Here is a 20,668-nt window from a genome sequence, read left to right as displayed (position 1 = left end):
TGGCATAGGAGTGGAGTTAATCAGTTATCATACATATTTCTATAGTAAAACAACCTGAATCATAGTTTTACATTATGCAAAATATGAATCTTTCTTCTCATTCTGAATTTAAGTGGGTGGAATTGCATAAAATAACATTAGGAACAGAGCGGGACAAAGAAAGCCTTATTGCCAATTGATGATTCATTTGCGATGTTTCTGTTTCTTCAGAGTCTGAGCATGTGGACTGTCGAGCCGGGGGGCAGGCCATGGAGGTCCCTGATCATAACGGTGTGGGCTACTCCAGAGCGCAGCAAGGTGACGCGTATAGGTCCCGTGGACAGCTTCAGCGGCACCACACCATCCAGACAGCGGACGATGCTTACGTAAGTCTAAAATCACTTTAAATGTGTCGTTTATGCTTTGGTTAGTAAGTGTAGCGATGCAGTATCAGTGTTACTAAAGGGTCTTTGTAAGTATCAGATGTTTTTCCTTATTTGCCAGCCCTGGTGTGATAATTTGGTGTATAATCTGGAGATAATGGCTGTATGTAAAATACTAGGGATAGGGGTTTGTCCCAGTTTTGGCAGCACAAGGTGATATGCGCTGGGTCCCTGGCTTAATCCAAAGAAAGCATGATGTTGTCAGATTGTAGAACCTACCCAATAATAGTATATAAAAAGATCTTTGAGTTGAGTAAATCCAAGTCACCCTGGACATTAGAGCTACGGGCTGTTCGGTTTCTTTTCCATAACAATTTGCCGAGCAGCGTCAACAGAATAAGAGCAAAACCTGTGTCCAATTCTGAAGAGCAGAGGCTGAATGAGAACATATATTTAATTAAAGGATTTATTTAAGATTGAATTTTATGTCGGAGCAAATTTGAGGAGGAGTCAAAGATGGTTGAGGCACAGTTGCGACAAAGATCCTTCTCCTGGATTTAGAAACTGTGAGGTTTTCTCAAGCTCCTGAAGAAGAAAGACTTTGTGGTTTATGTGAGTTTGAGAAGCGGAAAGTGAAGCTCATTTTTTGTCGCATTGTCCTTTTTATAATGAGTTTAGAAACCCTTTATTTGAAATGTTCTGCCCTGATATGATCTGGTGTAATGAGGACAACAAGATGAAATGGTTGTTTCGTTCTAATGTTTATAAGTTGCTTCATTTCTCTGTAAAGCCTGGAAGAAGCGGCAGATGAGTTTGTTTAAATGCTATTGTATTTTAAAGTATTTTGTTAATGGCATCTTATAAGACCATTAAAGGGCTCGGCAAGACACAAAAATAAAATAAATTCATCATTCATATACCATACATTCCATACACAAGGTAACTCAATGCACCTAGAGAGATATAATTGCCTCAAGACAAGGTTGTGCACATGTGGATAATGATGTTGTGAGTTATTTCCTTTGTTTCCACTTGAATTTGGTAAAAATCAGTTAACTTTACTGAGTTACACCTCAAAAACTGTAGTTCCTAAAGTCTGTGCGACAATGACAGCCAAAATATTAAACAAAATAGATCAAAAATGGTAAAGCAAAGGTTAAAATCTTGTATTGTCTCATTTTCCTGGACCCACGCTGTTGTCTAGTGTCTCGTATAAAGTCCCTCCAAAATGCCTCCAGATAGGATAAAGTAGCTGGGGGAAACTGCTAAATATTTGCATGACTGAACAGCCCTTGTCGTGATATTCATTTAGATGTTTGTACAAGCCTTGACGTGTCGGACCAAAGTTAGTCATCCAAACACAGTAGTGACTCATGGAGCTGGAAGCGGCTCAATTAGGATAAAATGGCTGTTGGTTTGTGCGCAGGACCAGGCAGATCCCATGTCGGGGATGAGTCTTTTGGCCGGAAAAGCCCTCAGCTCGGCGCGCATGTCCGACATCCTCAGCCAGACGTCGCTCACGGGAAGCCAGCAGCTGCACCAGCGGGAGGAGTCGGGTCAGTACACGCTCAAGTCCCCAAATCAAACCAACTGGAGCGACGGAATGTGAACTTCACTTAGAGCTGTGCGATATAGTGACACAAATGTAATTGTGATCTCATTCCTGTGACGATGAGCTAGTTTGAGAGAAATCCCCATATCATGATTCACACATTTTCAATTCAGCTTTGCTCGCTCCACCTCTTTGTGTCCTGAGAGTGTGAATTTAATCAATTACAACAACGTGTGAACATTCAAAAGACGCACTTACCTCATCATAATCTGGCCAGAATTAAATTAAAAGTGCAGTTCCTCCTGACAAATCAAAGTTAAACAATATGTCCTTAATTCTAATGACATAGAAGATAATAATAAACTGCTGTTAAATGAACTGTTTTGTTTTTTCAGTGTGTGATGTTGAAGGAGAGCTGCACGCGACGGCCGCCTGTTACCCCTCGTCCTGCACCAGTGACATGCTCCTCAGCTACAAGCCCCCAGACCTGCAGTACAGCATGGAGCAGGCCGGGGTCTAGCACAGGTACAACCGCACGAGCGACAAACTCATCCACAGCGGTTTACAGCTGTCGACGAAGGCACAAAGTCACTGCGTATATCTGAGAATACAGTGGTCCCTCGTTTATCGCAGGGGTTATGTTCTAAAAAATAACCCGCAAGAGGCAAAATCCGCAAAGTATCAGCTATTTTTGACAATTATTCTCTATGTTTTTGTCTGTCAAACCCCTCACCACACACTTTATACACTTTTCTCACACAGGCGTTAACATTTTCTCACATTTCTCTCTCGTTTAAACTCTCTCAAAGTTCAAACCTTCGTCGGCGTCTTTGTCGGTGCAGAACGTTTCATCGACATTGTGGGTTTTGTCGGGGAGAAAACAAATTGCAAACAGTCTACAGTCCCTTAGCCAATCAGGACGCACGACATAATGGTCTACAGTCCAACAGCCAATCAGGACACAGAACACAGAAAGCATGTAGATGATTAGTTTCTGCTGATAAGACGAGAAATAGCGTTTTGTTTTCATAATGTCGAGGGCAATAATGGCTCCTTTAGACGATGTTTTTTTTCCTCCTAAAACAAGTAAAACATTTTCATTATTAATCATAAAAAGCAAACGCAGCTTTATTTTAAAAGAAGACCGACTGATTATTAAAAATGTAAGTTGGATGACAATTTTTTATTCACCATTAATAGATTTTCGATCACCAGAGGCTCCATAGTTTGAGCAGAAATGTATAGAAACTACAGCAGCACTAGTGTCTACATGTTCAGTGTGAAGTTAAATTTATGAGCTTATAATTATCCATCAAATCTGGGTAATTCCCCTCGACTCCACAGTTCTAATGTTTCTATGAGAGATTGTGATGTATAAACTATAACGTCTCCAGATATACGTTTTTGGCTCTGTTACTGAATGTAAATGAGTTTGTACAGTTTTCACATCGTCTTTTCGTGCTCAAACTTGACAAAACGTGAAACAGAAACATGATTCCACTTCGGAGACACTTTACTGATGTCGACTGTGCAGCGGTTTAATGGAGTATTCAGCTAAAGTAAATGCTGTTTGCAGTGAAATAACTTCGCAGAAAAAGAAAAAAACAAGCAGCGATATGTGTCACAGTCTTAATTATTTCCTATCAGTCACATTTCGCAAGGATTTTCTTCTTCTGCTGCTACGATTAAGCAAAATAAATGTGATTAGTCGTAAATAATCGTAAATATATTTTGATTATTATTGTTATCTGGGCTTTACAGACTTTAAAACACATATGAAAACAACTTTTTATAACAAACACAGCTGCGTTACTTAATCAAAATGTCAAAAAAGTAAACATTTTCTGCTTTTCATCAATAATATCTTTATCTAGAAACAGCCAGTCGTCATATTTCAACCTTTATTTGGTTTAAAATGTGTAAAAAAATGTTCCGTAGAGTTAATTTTCTGACTAATCGACAAAAGTGACTAGCAGACAGCTGAAATAATCGTTCGTTGCAGCTCTGAATCTTCAAAAAACCTCGTCACGAATGAAAAAATAAAGCCTGTAATGTTGTTTTCCTGCAGGTGGATGTGCGTCCTGTGTACAGCGGTCCATATCAGCCATCCTGAGTTGAGCAGCATCACGCCTCACCGCCGCCGTCGGCCCGAGCGCTCCGTGTGTCTGTCCCATTTGTTTTGGGGGGGTCTGCGTGAGGGGAGGGGTGGGTGTTTCCGGGACGGGGAGGGGGGTGTACATAACATACGGGTGGGACCTTGTTCAGTTCAAAAGGTCAAAGTGCCAGCATCTTCTTCTTCTGCACAGACATCCAGCACTCATTGCCACTGGCTGTCCATAGATTTACATTTCCCGGGGGTCGCCACACTCGTCCCATCCCTAAATCCTCAACCGGATCCTCCTCCGCCCCCGTCCCCGCCTCTTCTTCTTTTCAGTTCGTCGGCATATTTCACGACGTGCCTGTTTTTTTCCGGCATTGGACAGGCATTCTCACACAATACAAAATGTTGCCACAAGCCCAAAGTATTGAGTTCAGACCTGGGGTTCGGTCCGCTCCCCTTTTGCGTTCCCGTGGCGATCATTCCCGGGCGGATTCCAACCTCGGATTATTGGACTAAAAAGCAGGAAGTGGTGCGTTTCTTTTTCGCGATCTGTATTTCCAAAGACGGCTAATCGACATCGCACAGGACAAACCAGCTCTCTTCATACGTGTTACTTTTATTTTTCTGTTTTATTTTTGCAGCCAATGTTCGTGTAGGCATTAGTGTATGGTCAATATTGTTACTCTTACTGTTTTCTGTAAAGAACTTTTATTATATTAATTATATTATTATTAACAGAAAAACAGTACTGTGTTGCAAGGAAGAAATTGTTCTCTATTACTTAACTAATTCTGCACTTTCTTTCAAACTCTACCCTGTTGTCTGTTACAGCGCCCCCTGTTGACGCCCCTCTCCGACGCCATAACCCTCTGCTTACATGCATTTCCATACCGCTTTGAACCTTTCCATGTCAAAGTGAAAGTGTATTGCATTGTGGGTAGTTTCACCAAACATTTGCTCCTCCTTCTTTCCTTGTACAGTTATGCCATGTATAGAGCGCTATTGCCATTTCTGTATGTAATCTAACTTTTTATTTTATTATTTTGTTGGGAAAGTCGTCAAAGAAAGGCTTTTTTATATAATTTTTTTTTGGTCATTTGTAATTTTTGGAACGTCTTTTACCACCTTTTTTTTTGTTTTGTTTAATGAACCTTGAGATTTCTAGCCAAAAGACCGAGGACAGAGAGAAGAGGCCGTGCTCTTTCTGTGTCGTAAAAAAGATTGTTCTTATTGTTTTAATATTATTCTATTGAGACACTTGAATAAGAGGAGAGTAATTATTTTGTGTTGCTTTTAAAAGTATCATTTCAAAAGTTGATGTTGTGAAACGTCATTCTCGTCGGTGTTTTTCCGGGGGCCTGTTTGTTTTTTGAAAAAGGTTTGTGGCAGGTTAAACAGGGTCAGACATTTTTCGGGGGGCTGTGGGATGGACGGGTGCTACTACAAAAAGACTTTAACAAAAAAAAGGTGAAAAAATGTCCATTAAAAACAAGGAAATAACTTGTAAAATAGCTGACATATCATCTTTAATGTCACGATGTGGACACGGACAAAACCTGTTTCTGTTTTTGCTGTCCCCGCTTCGAGCCCGTACCATCTTTTCTCGCTTCGAACGGCGCCTTACGGACCAGACAGACCCCGCCTCCTTCCCGGCTAGCCTCGTTACAACCGAGGAGGACACTACTTCGTCTATTATTACAGTTTCTCCTTCATTTTCCGCATCTTTTTTTTTTGCCTTTTGCTCCCCTCAAATAGAGAAGGACGCATCGGAAAAAGTGGGATTTCTACCCGGCGGACGGTTGAACGGATCTGTAGAACTGCGCTCGCCTCCTGTTAACGCTAAGGACGCAGGGAAGGAAACGAGCGGACTCGAAAAAGCAAAACCAATACGATACTCGGCCGTGTTTGTGGCTTTGGACCTCAGCTTCGTTGTGAAAAGCTACAGGAGCCCTTGACGTTTTATATTAATTTAATTTTGCTTCTTCTCGTTCAGCGTCGCACCAGGACTGGGCCAGAGAGAGATTTAAAGTTGTGGATTAATACTGTAAACAAAATACTGTAATGTTACGTAACGGAGGGTTATGAGGTGTCCAGGAGTTCTCTGTGCTTCCCGTATACCTGCGTACATCTGGATTTGATTTAGTTTAATTTGGACAGACGATTACGGCGACACTTTCCACTGTCCACTCCGAATCATAAAAGTAAAACGTGTAAAGTCGCCGTGTTTTTTGTGTCCCTTCACGCACAAGTCGACTGTGTTTCTGTGGAAATTATAAGCTATTATTCCGATATCAGTGACGGCGATGGTCGTCTGCAGTTTATTCTTTTAGTGGAATACTGTTACGTGATTATAAACGGACATTTTTTCCACGCCAAATAGGTTCGAGCTGGTCTTGGCGTAACGATATTTGATGATTTGCTGCTACTGCAACGAAACAAAACTAAAAAAAGTGTAGTATAGAGTCGAGTACTGTACACGTTTTGTTATTTTGTCTGTTTTGGACCAACTAAAAGCCTAAAAATATTGAAAGTTTGACCTAATTAAAGGTGTTAGGCCGGGTTTATGGAGTGGGGGTGTTGCATATGTGTTTATGCAGCTGTACTTTGAGCTCAATCATCGTGTGGGTGACTTTAAACTTCGCCCGCTCTTCATTTTGTCATCGGGACAAATAGAGTCTTTGTTTATGATTCTTGTGGCTGAGTTGTAGTTTTAAATCTCATTGGGATTAATCATTTGGATATAAACTTCCGCGTCGTATTCGGGAAGCACAGTTGAACCCTGGGAAAAGTTGCAGTTGACGCAGAATGGCCCTTTCCATCTAAACTCTTTCTATTCTACAAGACAACTCTCCGCTCCACACCTGTTTCCTCATTTTAATTTAATGTTTTTGTTTTCTTTTTTTTTCAGTTAATTATGTCCCTTTTCTGTTTATGTTCATTTGAGTACAAATACTAAAGTGCAACGATGATTAAAAAGAATATCAACCAAACTGAGATGAATAAATAAATATATATAAATAAAGAAATAATTTAAAAAAGGATGTGGACTGGACGTGTGTTTGTGCAGAAATGTGAATCAACTTTACACAACTTTGATTTGTTTTTCTGAAGTAGTTTATCACATTTCAGATGGAAAATGATGTAAAAAGGTCAAACTAATGTGAAAGATTTAAAAGATTGAAGTATGAGTTTTGAATCTTTGTACTTTGCCGACACTTCACCGATTAAACCGACACATGTCACTGTGTTTGAACAGATTTATCCTGAGTCAAACCTCAAACACACGAGTTATTTATCTGATTTTTATGGACGTGTTTTCTAAATGTAGAGTTAAAGTCATGGCAGAGAAAATCTTTGTTTTTCTAATTTTAGAGGCACAAAATCACATTTCAGTTTCCCTCAGTCTGACATTTTTCAGTCTCGTTTTTCATAATCAGACTTTAAAGAATCAAGTCCACAGAAACATTTATCTGCACAAGGACTCAGAGCCGCTCTGGAGCTGCTCCTCCTCTCTCCTCTCCTCTTCTCTGCTCCTCTCCTCCTCTGCTCCTCTCTCCTCTTCCCTCCTCTCTCCTCTCCTCCTCTCTCCTCTCCTCCTCTCTTCCTCCTCTCTCCTCTCCTCTGCTCCTCCTCTGCTTCTCCTCTCTCCTCTGCTCCTCCTCTCTCCTCCTCCCCTCCTCTCCTCTGCTCCTCCCCTCCTCCTCTCTCCTCTCCTCTGCTCCTCCTCTCTCCTCTCCTCCTCTCTCCTCGTCTCCTCTCCTCCTCTGCTCCTCTCTCCTCTTCCCTCCTCTCTCCTCTTCTCTCCTCCCCTCTTCTCTCCTCCCCTCTTCCTCTCTCCTCTTCTCCTCTCTCCTCTTTTCTCCTCTCTTCTTTGCTCCTCTCCTCTGCTCCTCCCCTCCTCCTCTCTCCTCTGCTCCTCCTCTCCTCTTTTCTCCTCTCTCCCCTCCTCCTCTCTCCCCTCTCCTCCTCCCCTCCTCCTCTCCTCCTCTCTCCTCCTCCTCTCTCCTCTCTCCTCCTCTCCTCCTCTCTCCTCCTCCTCTCTCCTCTCCTCTCTCCTCTCCTCTCTCCTCCTCCTCTCTCCTCTCCTCTCTCCTCTCTCCTCTCCTCTCTCCTCTCCTCCTCCTCCTCCTCTCCTCTCTCCTCTCCTCTCTCCTCCTCCCCTCCTCCCCTCCTCTCCTCCTCTCTCCTCTTCTCCTCTCTCCTTTGCTCCTCTCCTCCTCTCCTCCCCTCTCCTCCTCTGCACACTGAGGGTTTTTATTCTGGGCTGATGGAGCAGCGCGCACGCGGGCGCGTTCATGTTGGTGCGTAAAGAGCCGTTTGTCTCGCGCGCTCACGAGCTGCAGTAGATCAGTGTGTCACGCGCTGCTCCTCATTGGATGTTTGTCCTCCTCCTGTTTCCTCCTCCTTTCTCCTCCTCCTGTTTCCATGTTCAGTCTTTCCTCCTCACACTCTGCTCTGTGTCTGTGTGAGCTCAATGTGTCTGTGGAGATGAATCTGGAGAAAGATGAAGTTTAAATCTGTCAACTGGACAAATTATTATGTCAAATGAACATCCACAGACAGTTTTTCCAAGTTAATATTCAGAAATAATTCAAACACAATGACCTATTGGTGATTAAGTCTGATTAAGTCTGGGATATGTTTCATTTGTATTTTTCACAGTCTGGACACAGTTTTGTTTGTAAAGTAAAAAGCCTCAAAAAGAGCCCAAAACATTTAGACACAACCAGGGCTAAATATGTGAGTCCAAATCAAAAGTTGTTTGATATTTTCCCAGAGAAAGACTCAGACTCAGACTCAGCAGAGACGCGCCTCGTGTCCGTGCGTAACGTGCGTGCCCACGGTGCGTGCGCAGATGAAGCCTCCTGACTCAGAGGAGCTGCCTCTTCTCTCGCTGTTGTTCTCACTGCTTTTCCTCCGCTGCTCACGTCGCTTTCTGCCTCTTTGCACGTCTCTGCCGCACACATGGAGCTGCGCCGCGCTTCAGAGAGACTAGACCCGCACGTCACGCTCAAAAACCTGAGGTAAAGACTCAGACCGAGGCTGGAGGTTTGGATGTTGTGCATGCGGCAAACGGCCCTGTCCAGACACGCGTCCTCAGGTTTAGAGCAGCTGCAGTGAGTGTCAGCGCAGAACGTGCAGCTGCAGACTTCATTTACTCTGTGTGTGATGACACGATACGTCCTGAAATGTGACTGACCTGGAGTTTAGTGACACTTCTGCCTCCATCCGTGGAGCTGGAGGATCACGTGACTGAGCCAGTCCACTGTCAGACATTACTCAGTGTCAGTGTCAGTGATGCCCAAACTGCAGGTCTGAGGTACAAACTGCGGGTCTTTTGATACAAACTGCGGGTCTTTTGATACAAACTGCAGGTCTTTTGGTACAAACTGCAGGTCTTTTGGTACAAACTGCAGGTCTGGTGTTACTGTTGGGGTGAGATCTTTCACACTAAATGAGCTGTTAAGTTGAAAATCGGGCGCTCTCCTCTAAAATTCTTCTTTCAGCTGAACCAAAGTTATTCTCAATGTCAGTGAGTTCCAGTGATGAAGCAGTGCCCGATACTAAAGTCTGTTATCAGGTTTGCTCAGAGAAATATCGTGTGGATTTAAATCGCAGTGTAATGGCATTTGTTAATAGCAGGATTATGGCTTAAGTTGCAGATCTTTAGGGACAGAAGACGAGTGAAGTTGTCTTTTCACGAGGGATGTTTATTTAGAAGCCACAAATCTGCAAAAACAGACTTATAACTGCTCGCCTACACTAATAATGCCTCTCTGTCTGTCGATCATGCCAAAATACCTGAAAATTCCCTTGTTTCTCACAAATCATCGCTGGATTAGAGATTGTTCAAGTTACTGTAGGCGACTCTACTCTCTACTTTGACCCAACTATGAGAGAGAGAAAGGTTTTAAAGTGAACACCTTGAGCCCTGTCTGTGTAATAAAAGGTTCATGTAGTTTATAAAACCATCTGCGGCTGTTGTTTGTCCCCACACGACTTTTCCACCGCGTCTAATCGATTATTGAACGAGGCTAAATACAAAATTGCCGTTTCCTAAGAGGTTGCTTCTGCATATTTTATGAAATGCGATGAAGCTCTCTGTGGAGCCGATGACACTGATGGATATTTACAGTTTTAGACGTACTTTCACGAGGATCTGCGTGGTATTTTGTGTCCAGCAGGTAGATGTTAGTGAGAAGAGGAGCTGAGGACAGGATGAAGAGCTCCGCTGTCGTGCTGCTTCACACGCTCGCCTTATCCTGGACAGGTAAAAGAAGTCACAAGTATCTCCAGGTTTGACTTGAGGAAATGTTATATCTATGTAGTAGGGTTGTGGAAAGTGTAGAAAACAGATACTAAGCAACATTAAAACTCATTTGAACAAGTATCGATACTAAAAAGTCACATAAACACGACAGAAACTAGTGTAAAATCACATATATCTGTACGATTGAGGGATTACACAGATATAAAACCACAGGGGAATATAAAAAAAAGTACTATTGTCTATGTAAAGAGTATTTTTATTATCATCGTAGCTCAGAATTGGACTAACTCGAGTAAATCAAGTCTATTCGTTAGCATCGTGACAACACTACTACACAGATAAACTACAAATACAAAGCTAAAAATACAAATATCTTTTAATCTACCTGGATGAGAGGATTATTCAGACATAAAAACGTAATCACCGAATGATAAATCGTCATCATCGTCGTCTAATTCCCAGGTGCAGTCGAGTCTGGCCCCAAAATCGATGGACGTCAGCGCGCCTCTCTGACCCTGAGGGAGAACATCACCCACCGCTTCAACTGTCAGACGGACAGTTGGGACCCGCGCGCTCCTCCCCTCCTCACCTGGTACCTCAACGGAGAACAGCAGCACGCGCAGAGTAAACCCCCGCCGAAAAGAGGGCGCAGAGTCATGATGCCGCCGCGGGATGATTTCAGGGACAGACCGAACGTTCAGCCTCCCAACAGCACTTTCTCTTTAAAAGTCCGGAGATGGGACCGGGAGCTGGTGTGCGCCGCTTCAAATCCTAAAACGGGGCAAAGTTACAACGCTACGGTCATGTTGAATATACAGTGTAAGTGTTTTTGTGTTTGTCAGCGTGTCTGGGTTTTAACGTTTATAAAATCAACACGTGTGATTGGTCTGTCACTCTGAATCATGCAAAAAAACAACAAAAAAAGGACACTACAGACTGCACTTTTTGCCAGTAACCGGAGATTTTTAATTAATTAACTTACTTCTGCAATATTATTCAAAATGGTCACGGCTACCACAACTTAAATCCTTCCAAAATGCGTTTAAATGAAAGTATTTACGTCTGGTCTGGGAACGCCTGGAGGAGCTGGAGGACGTGTCTGGGGTGAGGGAAGTCTGGGAGTCCCTGCGTAGCCCGCTGCCCCCGCGACCCGCCCCCGGAGAAGAGGAAGAACGTGGATGGACGTCTTATTCGTCGGTGCCACGGCAGAAACAGATGAACCGTTTCAACCAGGAGAACATCTTTTGGACATTTCTTTTTTCTTTGGCGAAGCTGCGGGACCTAAAACAGAAACAAATACGTAAACAGTGGCTTTGTTTACACGCACAACTGATCGTTATCTGATTTCTGGAGTTATTGGATTATTGAAACGTCACGTAAACAGCGGGTGCGTTAAATGTCCGGTAAAATCAGATCACTACTTTAGTCAGAAAAGACGATGTTTAGATCAGACTTTTTTGCTTTTGTGTATAGGGCCAAGAGAAATCTGATTATCAAAAAACAACTCCAGAAATCAGATAACGGTCAGATGTGCGTGTGAACAGAGTCAGAGACGCCAAAGCTGTTCTTCCGTCTCCTTTTCTTTGCAGAGCTGAAACACATTTATAGGTGTCCAGGTCTTGCAGATTCATCGTAACCAGGATTATTTCGGTATAAAATCACTCACCTGTTCCGTTGCCGCTTGTCCACCTCCTGAAGAGCAGCGTTTTCTGATGACCCCATCGTGACCCCTCGGTTCAGACGTGGTTTCAGTCCGTTTCGGGGTTTCAGTCGTCGCGGCGTCTGGTCTCGTTCTCGTTGACTTAATGCACTGAACAGGTTTGAACGTGATGATGATAAGTGGCTCGTCTTTACATTATAGCTGTTTACACTGAGGCTGTGGGCGGACTTGCCTCTCCACAGATCTGACAGAGCAGGGGTTACGGGTCAGGTGGCAGACAGGATGGTAAAATGGATGTTTGAGATGATACTTGACTTTGTTCTTCTGTGTCCAGTCCAGCCCGAGATCCTCAAAGTCAAAGCCCAGTACAGCGAGACCGCAGACCCGGGCCTCTCTTTGGTCCTGTTCGCTCTGGTCCGGTCCAATCCGCCCGCCACCCTCAGCTTCATGGACCAGACGGGTCATGTCGTCGCCAACACCTCGGACTTCCTCATCCTGGACTCCCACAGCTACCCCTGGTTAACCAATCACAGCCTGCGTGTGGCGCTGAGCAGCCTGTCGGGGAACATGTCGCTGAACGCCGACAACAGCCTGGGAACGGCGCAGAGCAACCTCACGCTCGCAGGTCGGTTATCACGTTCAGTCTGCACCGGTTTACTCTTTTTTGACTGTGGAGCGGGTTCAGAACCTTCTAAAGTCGACAATCATCTCATAGAAAAGTCTAGATTTACATAACGACGATGTGCCAGTTTAAAAAAAGTCTGACAAACACATAGACTTATAGAATTTAAAGATGCACTGTGTAACTTTTCTGCTGCAGTGTCTCTATAAAGATGTTATTACTTTGCCTGGAATGTTAAAAATGTCTTTTGTTTTTTCTAAATCTTGTTTTTACTAGACTGCTGCTGTTTTTACTGCCTTAAAAAAACACACACTGTTACTGTGAGTGGGCTTGCCTCTCCATAGATCTGACCTGTAATTTGACCCGGTGGAGTCGTCTGCCACCGACGGAGAGATGGAAGTGTTTGAAACCGCACCGTAGAATATTTGGCATGACGATAAGAGTATAAGTAATAAAACAAAACAAAAAACAGATTATAGAGAAATAATCATAATAATAAAGTCTTTAAATGTAAAAAAAATCTATCAAATAACTGTTTTTTATATTATTTATGAATATTATCTTCTAAATTAAATAAAAAACAGGCTAAAGAGAAATAATCATAATAATAAACTGTTTAAACATTTTTAAAAATCAATTAAATAACTGTTTTTTATATTATTTATGAATATTATCTTCTAAACTAAACTAAACAAAATTAAAAAAACAGATTATAGAGAAATAATCATAATAATAAAGTCTTTAAATGTAAAAAAAAATCAATTAAATAACTGTTTTTGATATTATTTATGAATATTATCTTCTAAACTAAACAAAATTTAAAAAACAGATTATAGAGAAATAATCATAATAATAAAGTGTTTAAATGTAAAAAAAAAATCAATTAAATAACTGTTTTTGATATTATTTATGAATATTATCTTCTAAACTAAACAAAATTTAAAAAACAGATTATAGCGAAATAATCATAATAATAAACTGTTTAAACATTTTAAAAATCTATTAAATAACTGTTTTTTAATATTATTTATGAATATTATCTTCTAAACTAAACTAAAAAACAGGTTAAAGAGAAATAATCATAATAATAAAGTCTTTAAATGTAAAAAAAAATAAAAAAATCTATTAAATAACAGTTTTTTATATTATCTATAAATATTATCTTCTAAACAAAACAAAAAACAGATTATAGAGAAATAATCATAATAATAAACTGTTTAAAAATGTAACAAATCAATTAAATAACTGTTTTTTATATTATTTATGAATATTATCTTCTAAACTAAACAAAATAAAAAACATATTATAGAGAAATAATCATAATAATAAAGTGTTTAAATGTAAATAAATCATTTAAATAACAGTTTTTTTATATTATTCGTGGCTGTTCTCTCGTCGTTCCCTCAGAGTTCCTCCAGTCCCGGGTGGAGGTGCCGATGTTGGGGATCGTGACGGGAGGAGCCATGGCGTTCATGGCTCTGCTCATCCTCAGCCTCATCGTTCTCTGCCTCATGCAAAAAAACAAGAGCAAAACCATCGGTAAGACACATCTGTGCTCGTTCTAGTTATTTAATAAGAACGTGTGATTTATGGTGTTTCAGAGGAGCCTGTGGAGATCGTGATGGCCACTAGGAGGTACTGTTGTAACAAAAGAGGCTGTATTTACGTCGTCTGTAGGTTTGATTTCCTTTTGTTGTATTTTGTCAGTGAATCCACGACTTTGAAGACGGAGAAAGCGGAAAAGCCCCACATGCCCCGAGAAAACATGTCTTTACCTTCGAACATGCAGCTCAACGACCTCAGCACTTTAAAAAGAGGTTCACAAATAAAATGTGTACTCAAATATGTACTCAAATATGTACTCAAATATGTACTCAAATATGTACTCAAATATGTACTCAAATATATACTCAAATATGTACTCTAATATGGACTCTAATATGTACTCTAATATGTACTCTAATATGTACTCTAATATGTACTCAAATATGGACTCAAATATGTACTCAAATATGTACTCTAATATGTACTCTAATATGTACTCTAATATGTACTCAAATATGTACTCTAATATGGACTCAAATATGGACTCAAATATGTACTCAAATATGTACTCTAATATGTACTCTAATATGTACTCTAATATGTACTCAAATATGTACTCAAATATGGACTCAAATATGTACTCTAATATGGACTCAAATATGTACTCAAATATGTACTCTAATATGTACTCTAATATGTACTCTAATATGTACTCAAATATGTACTCTAATATGGACTCAAATATGGACTCAAATATGTACTCAAATATGTACTCTAATATGTACTCTAATATGTACTCAAATATGTACTCAAATATGTACTCAAATATGTACTCTAATATGTACTCTAATATGTACTCTAATATGTACTCAAATATGTACTCTAATATGGACTCAAATATGGACTCAAATATGTACTCTAATATGGACTCTAATATGTACTCTAATATGTACTCTAATATGTACTCAAATATGTACTCTAATATGGACTCAAATATGTACTCTAATATGTACTCTAATATGTACTCAAATATGGACTCAAATATGTACTCAAATATGTACTCAAATATGTACTCTAATATGGACTCAAATATGTACTCAAATATGTACTCAAATATGGACTCAAATATGTACTCTAATATGTACTCAAATATGGACTCAAATATGTACTCTAATATGTACTCAAATATATACTCAAATATGTACTCTAATATGTACTCTAATATGTACTCAAATATATACTCAAATATGGACTCAAATATGTACTCTAATATGTACTCTAATATGTACTCTAATATGTACTCAAATATGTACTCAAATATGTACTCTAATATGTACTCTAATATGTACTCTAATATGTACTCAAATATGGACTCAAATATGGACTCAAATATGTACTCTAATATGTACTCTAATATGTACTCTAATATGTACTCTAATATGTACTCAAATATGTACTCAAATATGGACTCAAATATGTACTCTAATATGTACTCTAATATGTACTCAAATATGTACTCAAATATGTACTCAAATATGTACTCTAATATGTACTCTAATATGTACTCTAATATGTACTCAAATATGTACTCTAATATGTACTCTAATATGTACTCTAATATGTACTCAAATATGTACTCAAATATGTACTCTAATATGTACTCTAATATGTACTCTAATATGTACTCAAATATGTACTCTAATATGTACTCTAATATGTACTCTAATATGTACTCAAATATGTACTCAAATATGTACTCAAATATGTACTCTAATATGTACTCTAATATGTACTCAAATATGTACTCAAATATGTACTCAAATACTACACAGGGTGGAGCCAAATGTCCAGGGGTTTAGACACATGGGTCAAAGTGAAGTACAAGTACAAGGACAAAAAATACACTTTAAGGGCCCAAGTTACACTATTTTTTTTAATCTATATTATAATGTTTACTCATGAAGATCAGGACTAAACCTGGACTAAACCTGGACTAAACCTGGACTAAACCTGGACTAAACCTGGACTAAACCTGGACTAGATCAGACGAGAGCAGGACTAAACCTGACAAAATCAGGACCAGATCAGGACCAGATCAGGATGAGAGCAGGATTAAACCTGGACGAAACCTGGACGAAACCTGGATGAAACCTGGACTAGAGCAGGACTAAACCTGGACTAAACCTGGACTAGAGCAGGACTAAACCTGGACTAAACCTGGACTAGAGCAGGACTAAACCTGGACTAAACCTGGACTAAACCTGGACTAAACCTGGACTAAACCTGGACTAAACATGGACTAAACATGGACTAAACCTGGACTAGAGCAGGACTAAACCTGGACTAAACCTGGACTAAACCTGGACTAGAGCAGGACTAAACCTGGACTAAACCTGGACTAGATCAGGATGAGAGCAGGACTAAAACTGGACTAAAACTGGACTAAACCTGGACTAGAGCAGGACTAAACCTGGACTAAACCTGGACTAAACCTGGACTAAACATGGACTAAACCTGGACTAGAGCAGGACTAAACCTGGACTAAACCTGGACTAAACCTGGACTAAACCTGGACTAGAGCAGGAGCAACAAAGTCTAATGCCTTGTTCTATGACTTCCAGGCCTAAACCAGTTGAACTTTCTCCTCACCCGTGTTTAAATGTTTAAGTGTTTAAATGTTTAAATCTTTAAGTCTTTAAATGTTTAAATGTTGTTAATTTTTTGTATGTTTTAGTTCGAGATATCGCAAAACAACACAGTTTAGACGAGGAGGAAGATTTGTCGTTAGCTTACGCCGCCAGAGGTAACCCACATTTATCATTATACACAGTTTTTCTACCTCTTGTACTTTCCTCCACTGATTTCCTCCACCGACTCCAGGTTTCGCTCGATATCCGATGGTGGGCTACATCTACAAAGTGAACAGCACAAGCAGTGAGGAGATCTGGCTCTGATAAAACGCATTAAAGACGAATGAACTAACGAAACTGTGCATGAGAAACTCCATTACTAACCAACAGGAAAAGTCTGGTGAGGGTTCCACAGAACGACCAAACCAATCCGCCGCTCTCTGCAAATCTAAAGTCCTCAGACGAGACGAAGGTAACGCCGGACGCTCGGAATCTGTGCTCAAACTCACAAACCATTCACTCTCTGCAGTTTTATGGCACAAATCAAATGTCTTAAATAACAGGCTACGCTAACACTTTACATCGTTTGGCCCTGAATCAAAAAATGCTAAATTTCAGTTTTTATTTGACTTTTTCTTATAATTTTCCAGACCGTATAAACATTTCTTAAGATGTGAGGTGACGTTAATATATTTTTATTCGATTTCGGGCAGCTAACAGTGGACTACATGTATTTGATGTGTGTTTACCCATAATTTAACCTCCATTTTGGGACATTTCTGCTGGAGGTTCTCTGTAGAGATGTTGTTTCTTTACCTGGAATGTTCCTCAATATTTCTGCGCCACAGTGGGTGTCAAAGTATAGAGGAAATTAGGTATAAAATAGATGAATAATTGTCGTAAAGTTTGACAGGAGGGACCAAAAAGACAGAACTCGGGGGGAGCGAGGTGTTTGGGTCCGAGGGTAGAGCGAGAGTAGCAGAGTCTGAGACGGGACGGACAGGAAGCAGGATCTGGTGAAGAGCAAAAGTATCCAAATAAGCAAAGTCAAAAGACGCAAAAATACGAACTGAGCCAAGCAGGAAGTACCACAGAGATCTGGCACTGAGTGTGAGGTCCTGCCTCCTCTTATCCTCAGTTCAGTCCTCTTTTAGCCCTCTTCTAGTCCTCTTTTAGTCCTCAGTTCAGTCTTCTTTTAGTCCCCTTTTAGTCCCCTTTTACTCCTCAGTTCAGTCTTCTTTTAGTCCTCAGTGCAGTCTTCTTTTAGTCCCCTTTTATTCCCCTTTTAGTCCTCTTTTAGTCCTCTTTTAGTCCTCTTTTAGCCCTCTTTTAGTCCCCTTTTAGTCCTCTTTTAGTCCTCAGTTCAGTCTTCTTTTAGTCCTCAGTTCAGTCTTCTTTTAGTCCTCTTTTAGTCCTCTTTTAGCCCTCTTTTAGCCCTCTTTTAGTCCTTTTAGTCCTCTTTTAGTCCTCAGTTAGTCCTCAGTTCAGTCTTCTTTTAGTCCTCAGTTCAGTCTTCTTTTAGTCCCCTTTTAGTCCTCAGTTAGTCCTCAGTTCAGTCTTCTTTTAGTCCTCTTTTAGTCCCCTTTTAGTCCTCAGTTCAGTCTTCTTGTAGTCCTCTTTTAGCCCTCTTTTTAGTCCTCTTTTAGCCCTCTTTTAGTCCTCTTTTAGTCCTCAGTTCAGTCTTCTTGTAGTCCTCTTTTAGCCCTCTTTTTAGTCCTCTTTTAGTCCTCTTTTAGTCCTCTTTTAGTCCTCTTTTAGTCCTGGTTCAGTCAAAAACATGAACTGAGCCAATCAGGGAGTACCACAGAGATACTCGGACGATCTGGCGCTGAGTGTCAGGTCCTGGCTCCTCTTTTCCTCCCCAGGTGCAGGTGGTTGTGTCCAGGTGTGTGTGGGAGGAGCCAAGATCTCCGCCCCAGCTCCAGGCTCAGAGACGGAAGGGAGGAAGGAACGTACAAAAAAAGGGGCGGGACTGACAGGGATCATGACAATAATAAGATAAAGAGCATAAAACAAAAATATAAAGTGTCCAGATATCATCTCCAGATCACAGGTCAGATCTGTGGAGAGCTGAGCAGTTAGAATATGTGTTTTTAAAGCACTTTGGAGAAGACAAAAAACACCCATGAATTAAAAAATACAAGACAAATACGTTTAATAACACGGCGGAACATTCCAAGCAACAACACCTCAACTGAGATGCCTTTTATCGTGACATTTTATTCTTTCTTTGAATAAAAATCCCGGTTACGTGCGAGGAAACGGAACATCGCAGCGTAAACAAAACCAAACGGTCTCATAAGAACTTTCTCTGGACGTTAGATTTACAAAAAAATGAACAATATGACCCCAGACGTGGACGCTCTTTTCTAACCTGTGCAGATTTACTTGTTCTAACGCTCAAATATCTTGGATTTTTCCCGTTTCTCCGTCTCTTTCCATCTGCCACACCCTCATCCGAGTCTTTCAAGCACCAGAATGAAAAAAGCCATATTTAAACTTAAACTTAAACATACCGTACTGATTGTGTGTCATTTGTGTGTATATTCTTACCCATAATGCCCCAGTAACGGCATGCGCTCCTTGCTCTATGCTATAACAGCTGAATATCCAAAAACATGTGCTGTGTGAGATTTGACCTTTGACCTTCCAGTGTCTTCAAACGGTGCATTATGAAGCGGTGAGTATTTGTATGTGGAGAAAAGTGTAACTGTTTGCACATATACAGTACATGTGTGTGTTAAAGCGTCTAATAAAGATCCTGTTGAGATTTTGTCCACTGAATCCTCTGATACTTGAAATATAATAATATAAATAAATAAACACGTTATTAACTGAATGTACAGAGTTTATCAGTATTAGAGTATGAAGTAGTCGCAGTTTAAATGGTCAGAGTTTATCGCACATACTTGTGACGAAGGATATAAGACCAAAGATTTACACTGACGATATTCAACCATTTTGGCTTTTTTCTTTTAAATAACATTAAAGGAGAAAAGTGCAGAATAAACCCCTTTCAGTCACAGCAGATAAACAGAACAGAGTCTGGATTTAAACTTTGTCAAAGTCGAGGTCTGAGTCACATCTTCAGAAAGAATGTTACAGGTTTTAACTGCACAAAACTGAAAGGCTGATTTGACATTTTTAGTCCTGGTTTAGACCTGGTTTAGATTTAGTTTAGTCCATGTTTAGCACTGGTTTAGTCCTGGTTTAGTCCTGGTTTAGTCCTGGTTTAGTCCTGGTTTAGTCCTGGTTCAGTCCTGGTTTAGTCCTGGTTCAGTCCTGGTTTAGTCCCGGTTTAGTCCTGGTTCGGTCCTGGTTTAGTCCTGGTTCAGTCCTGGTTTAGTCTTGGTTTAGACCTGGTTTAGTCTTGGTTTAGTCCTGGTTTAGTCCTGGTTTAGTCCTGGTTTAGTCCTGGTTTAGTCCTGGTTTAGTCCTGGTTTAGTCCTTTTTTAGTCTTGGTTTAGTCCCGGTATAGTCCCGGTTTAGTCCTGGTTTAGTCCTGGTTTAGTCCTTTTTTAGTCCTTTTTTAGTCTTGGTTTAGTCCCGGTTTAGTCCCGGTTTAGTCCTGGTTTAGTCCCAGTTTAGTCCCGGTTTAGTCCTGGTTCTAGACCTGAGCACAGGACACATGTGTGAAGTACTTCCTGGTTCTAGTCAGACCCGTGTTCTGGATGTTCTGTTCTGTCTTAAGGCCTGAATTATACTGTGATAATTATAATATCATAATATCATAATATCATAATAATCATAATATAATAATAATCATAATATCATAATAATCATAGTATCATGACATAACTTTTACTGAAGTACATTTTTGGATACTCTACTCACCTCTGGACACAACTGAGCTGCAAAATCTAATACTGCTACTACTATCAGTACTACCTAACCTTGTACTATCAATACTTTTACCACGCATCTA

At 40.4% G+C, this 20,668-nt stretch overlaps 2 protein-coding genes across 4 annotated transcripts in view; both read left to right on the top strand.

Moving 5' to 3' along the window:
- sik3 (SIK family kinase 3) overlaps nt 1-7,052 on the top strand; it is a 38,793-nt gene extending 31,741 nt beyond the window's left edge. For all 3 annotated transcript variants that reach the window (XM_055225860.1, XM_033976453.2, XM_033976451.2), the window contains 4 exons: nt 211-365; nt 1,789-1,918; nt 2,310-2,439; nt 3,983-7,052. In XM_055225860.1, the coding sequence (XP_055081835.1) occupies nt 211-365; nt 1,789-1,918; nt 2,310-2,434 (410 nt within the window). In that variant the 3' untranslated portion in view covers nt 2,435-2,439; nt 3,983-7,052. The remainder of the gene's footprint in view (nt 1-210; nt 366-1,788; nt 1,919-2,309; nt 2,440-3,982) is intronic.
- Nucleotides 7,053-8,866: 1,814 nt separating this feature from the next.
- LOC117380360 (transmembrane protein 25) lies at nt 8,867-19,518 on the top strand. Its single transcript, XM_033977158.2, has 9 exons — nt 8,867-9,039; nt 10,198-10,286; nt 10,749-11,105; nt 12,281-12,571; nt 13,976-14,107; nt 14,170-14,203; nt 14,276-14,385; nt 16,848-16,916; nt 16,994-19,518. The coding sequence occupies exons 2-9, from the start codon at nt 10,205-10,207 to the stop codon at nt 17,065-17,067; spliced, it is 1,149 nt and encodes a 382-aa protein (XP_033833049.1). The 5' UTR covers nt 8,867-9,039; nt 10,198-10,204; the 3' UTR covers nt 17,068-19,518.
- The last annotated feature ends 1,150 nt before the right edge of the window (nt 19,519-20,668 follow it).

This window comes from Periophthalmus magnuspinnatus, chromosome 13 (assembly GCF_009829125.3).
Source record: "Periophthalmus magnuspinnatus isolate fPerMag1 chromosome 13, fPerMag1.2.pri, whole genome shotgun sequence".
Lineage (NCBI taxonomy): Eukaryota > Metazoa > Chordata > Actinopteri > Gobiiformes > Gobiidae > Periophthalmus > Periophthalmus magnuspinnatus.
The sequence above is the reverse complement of the archived record's forward strand: the minus strand, read 5'-3'. Positions and strand labels throughout refer to the sequence as shown.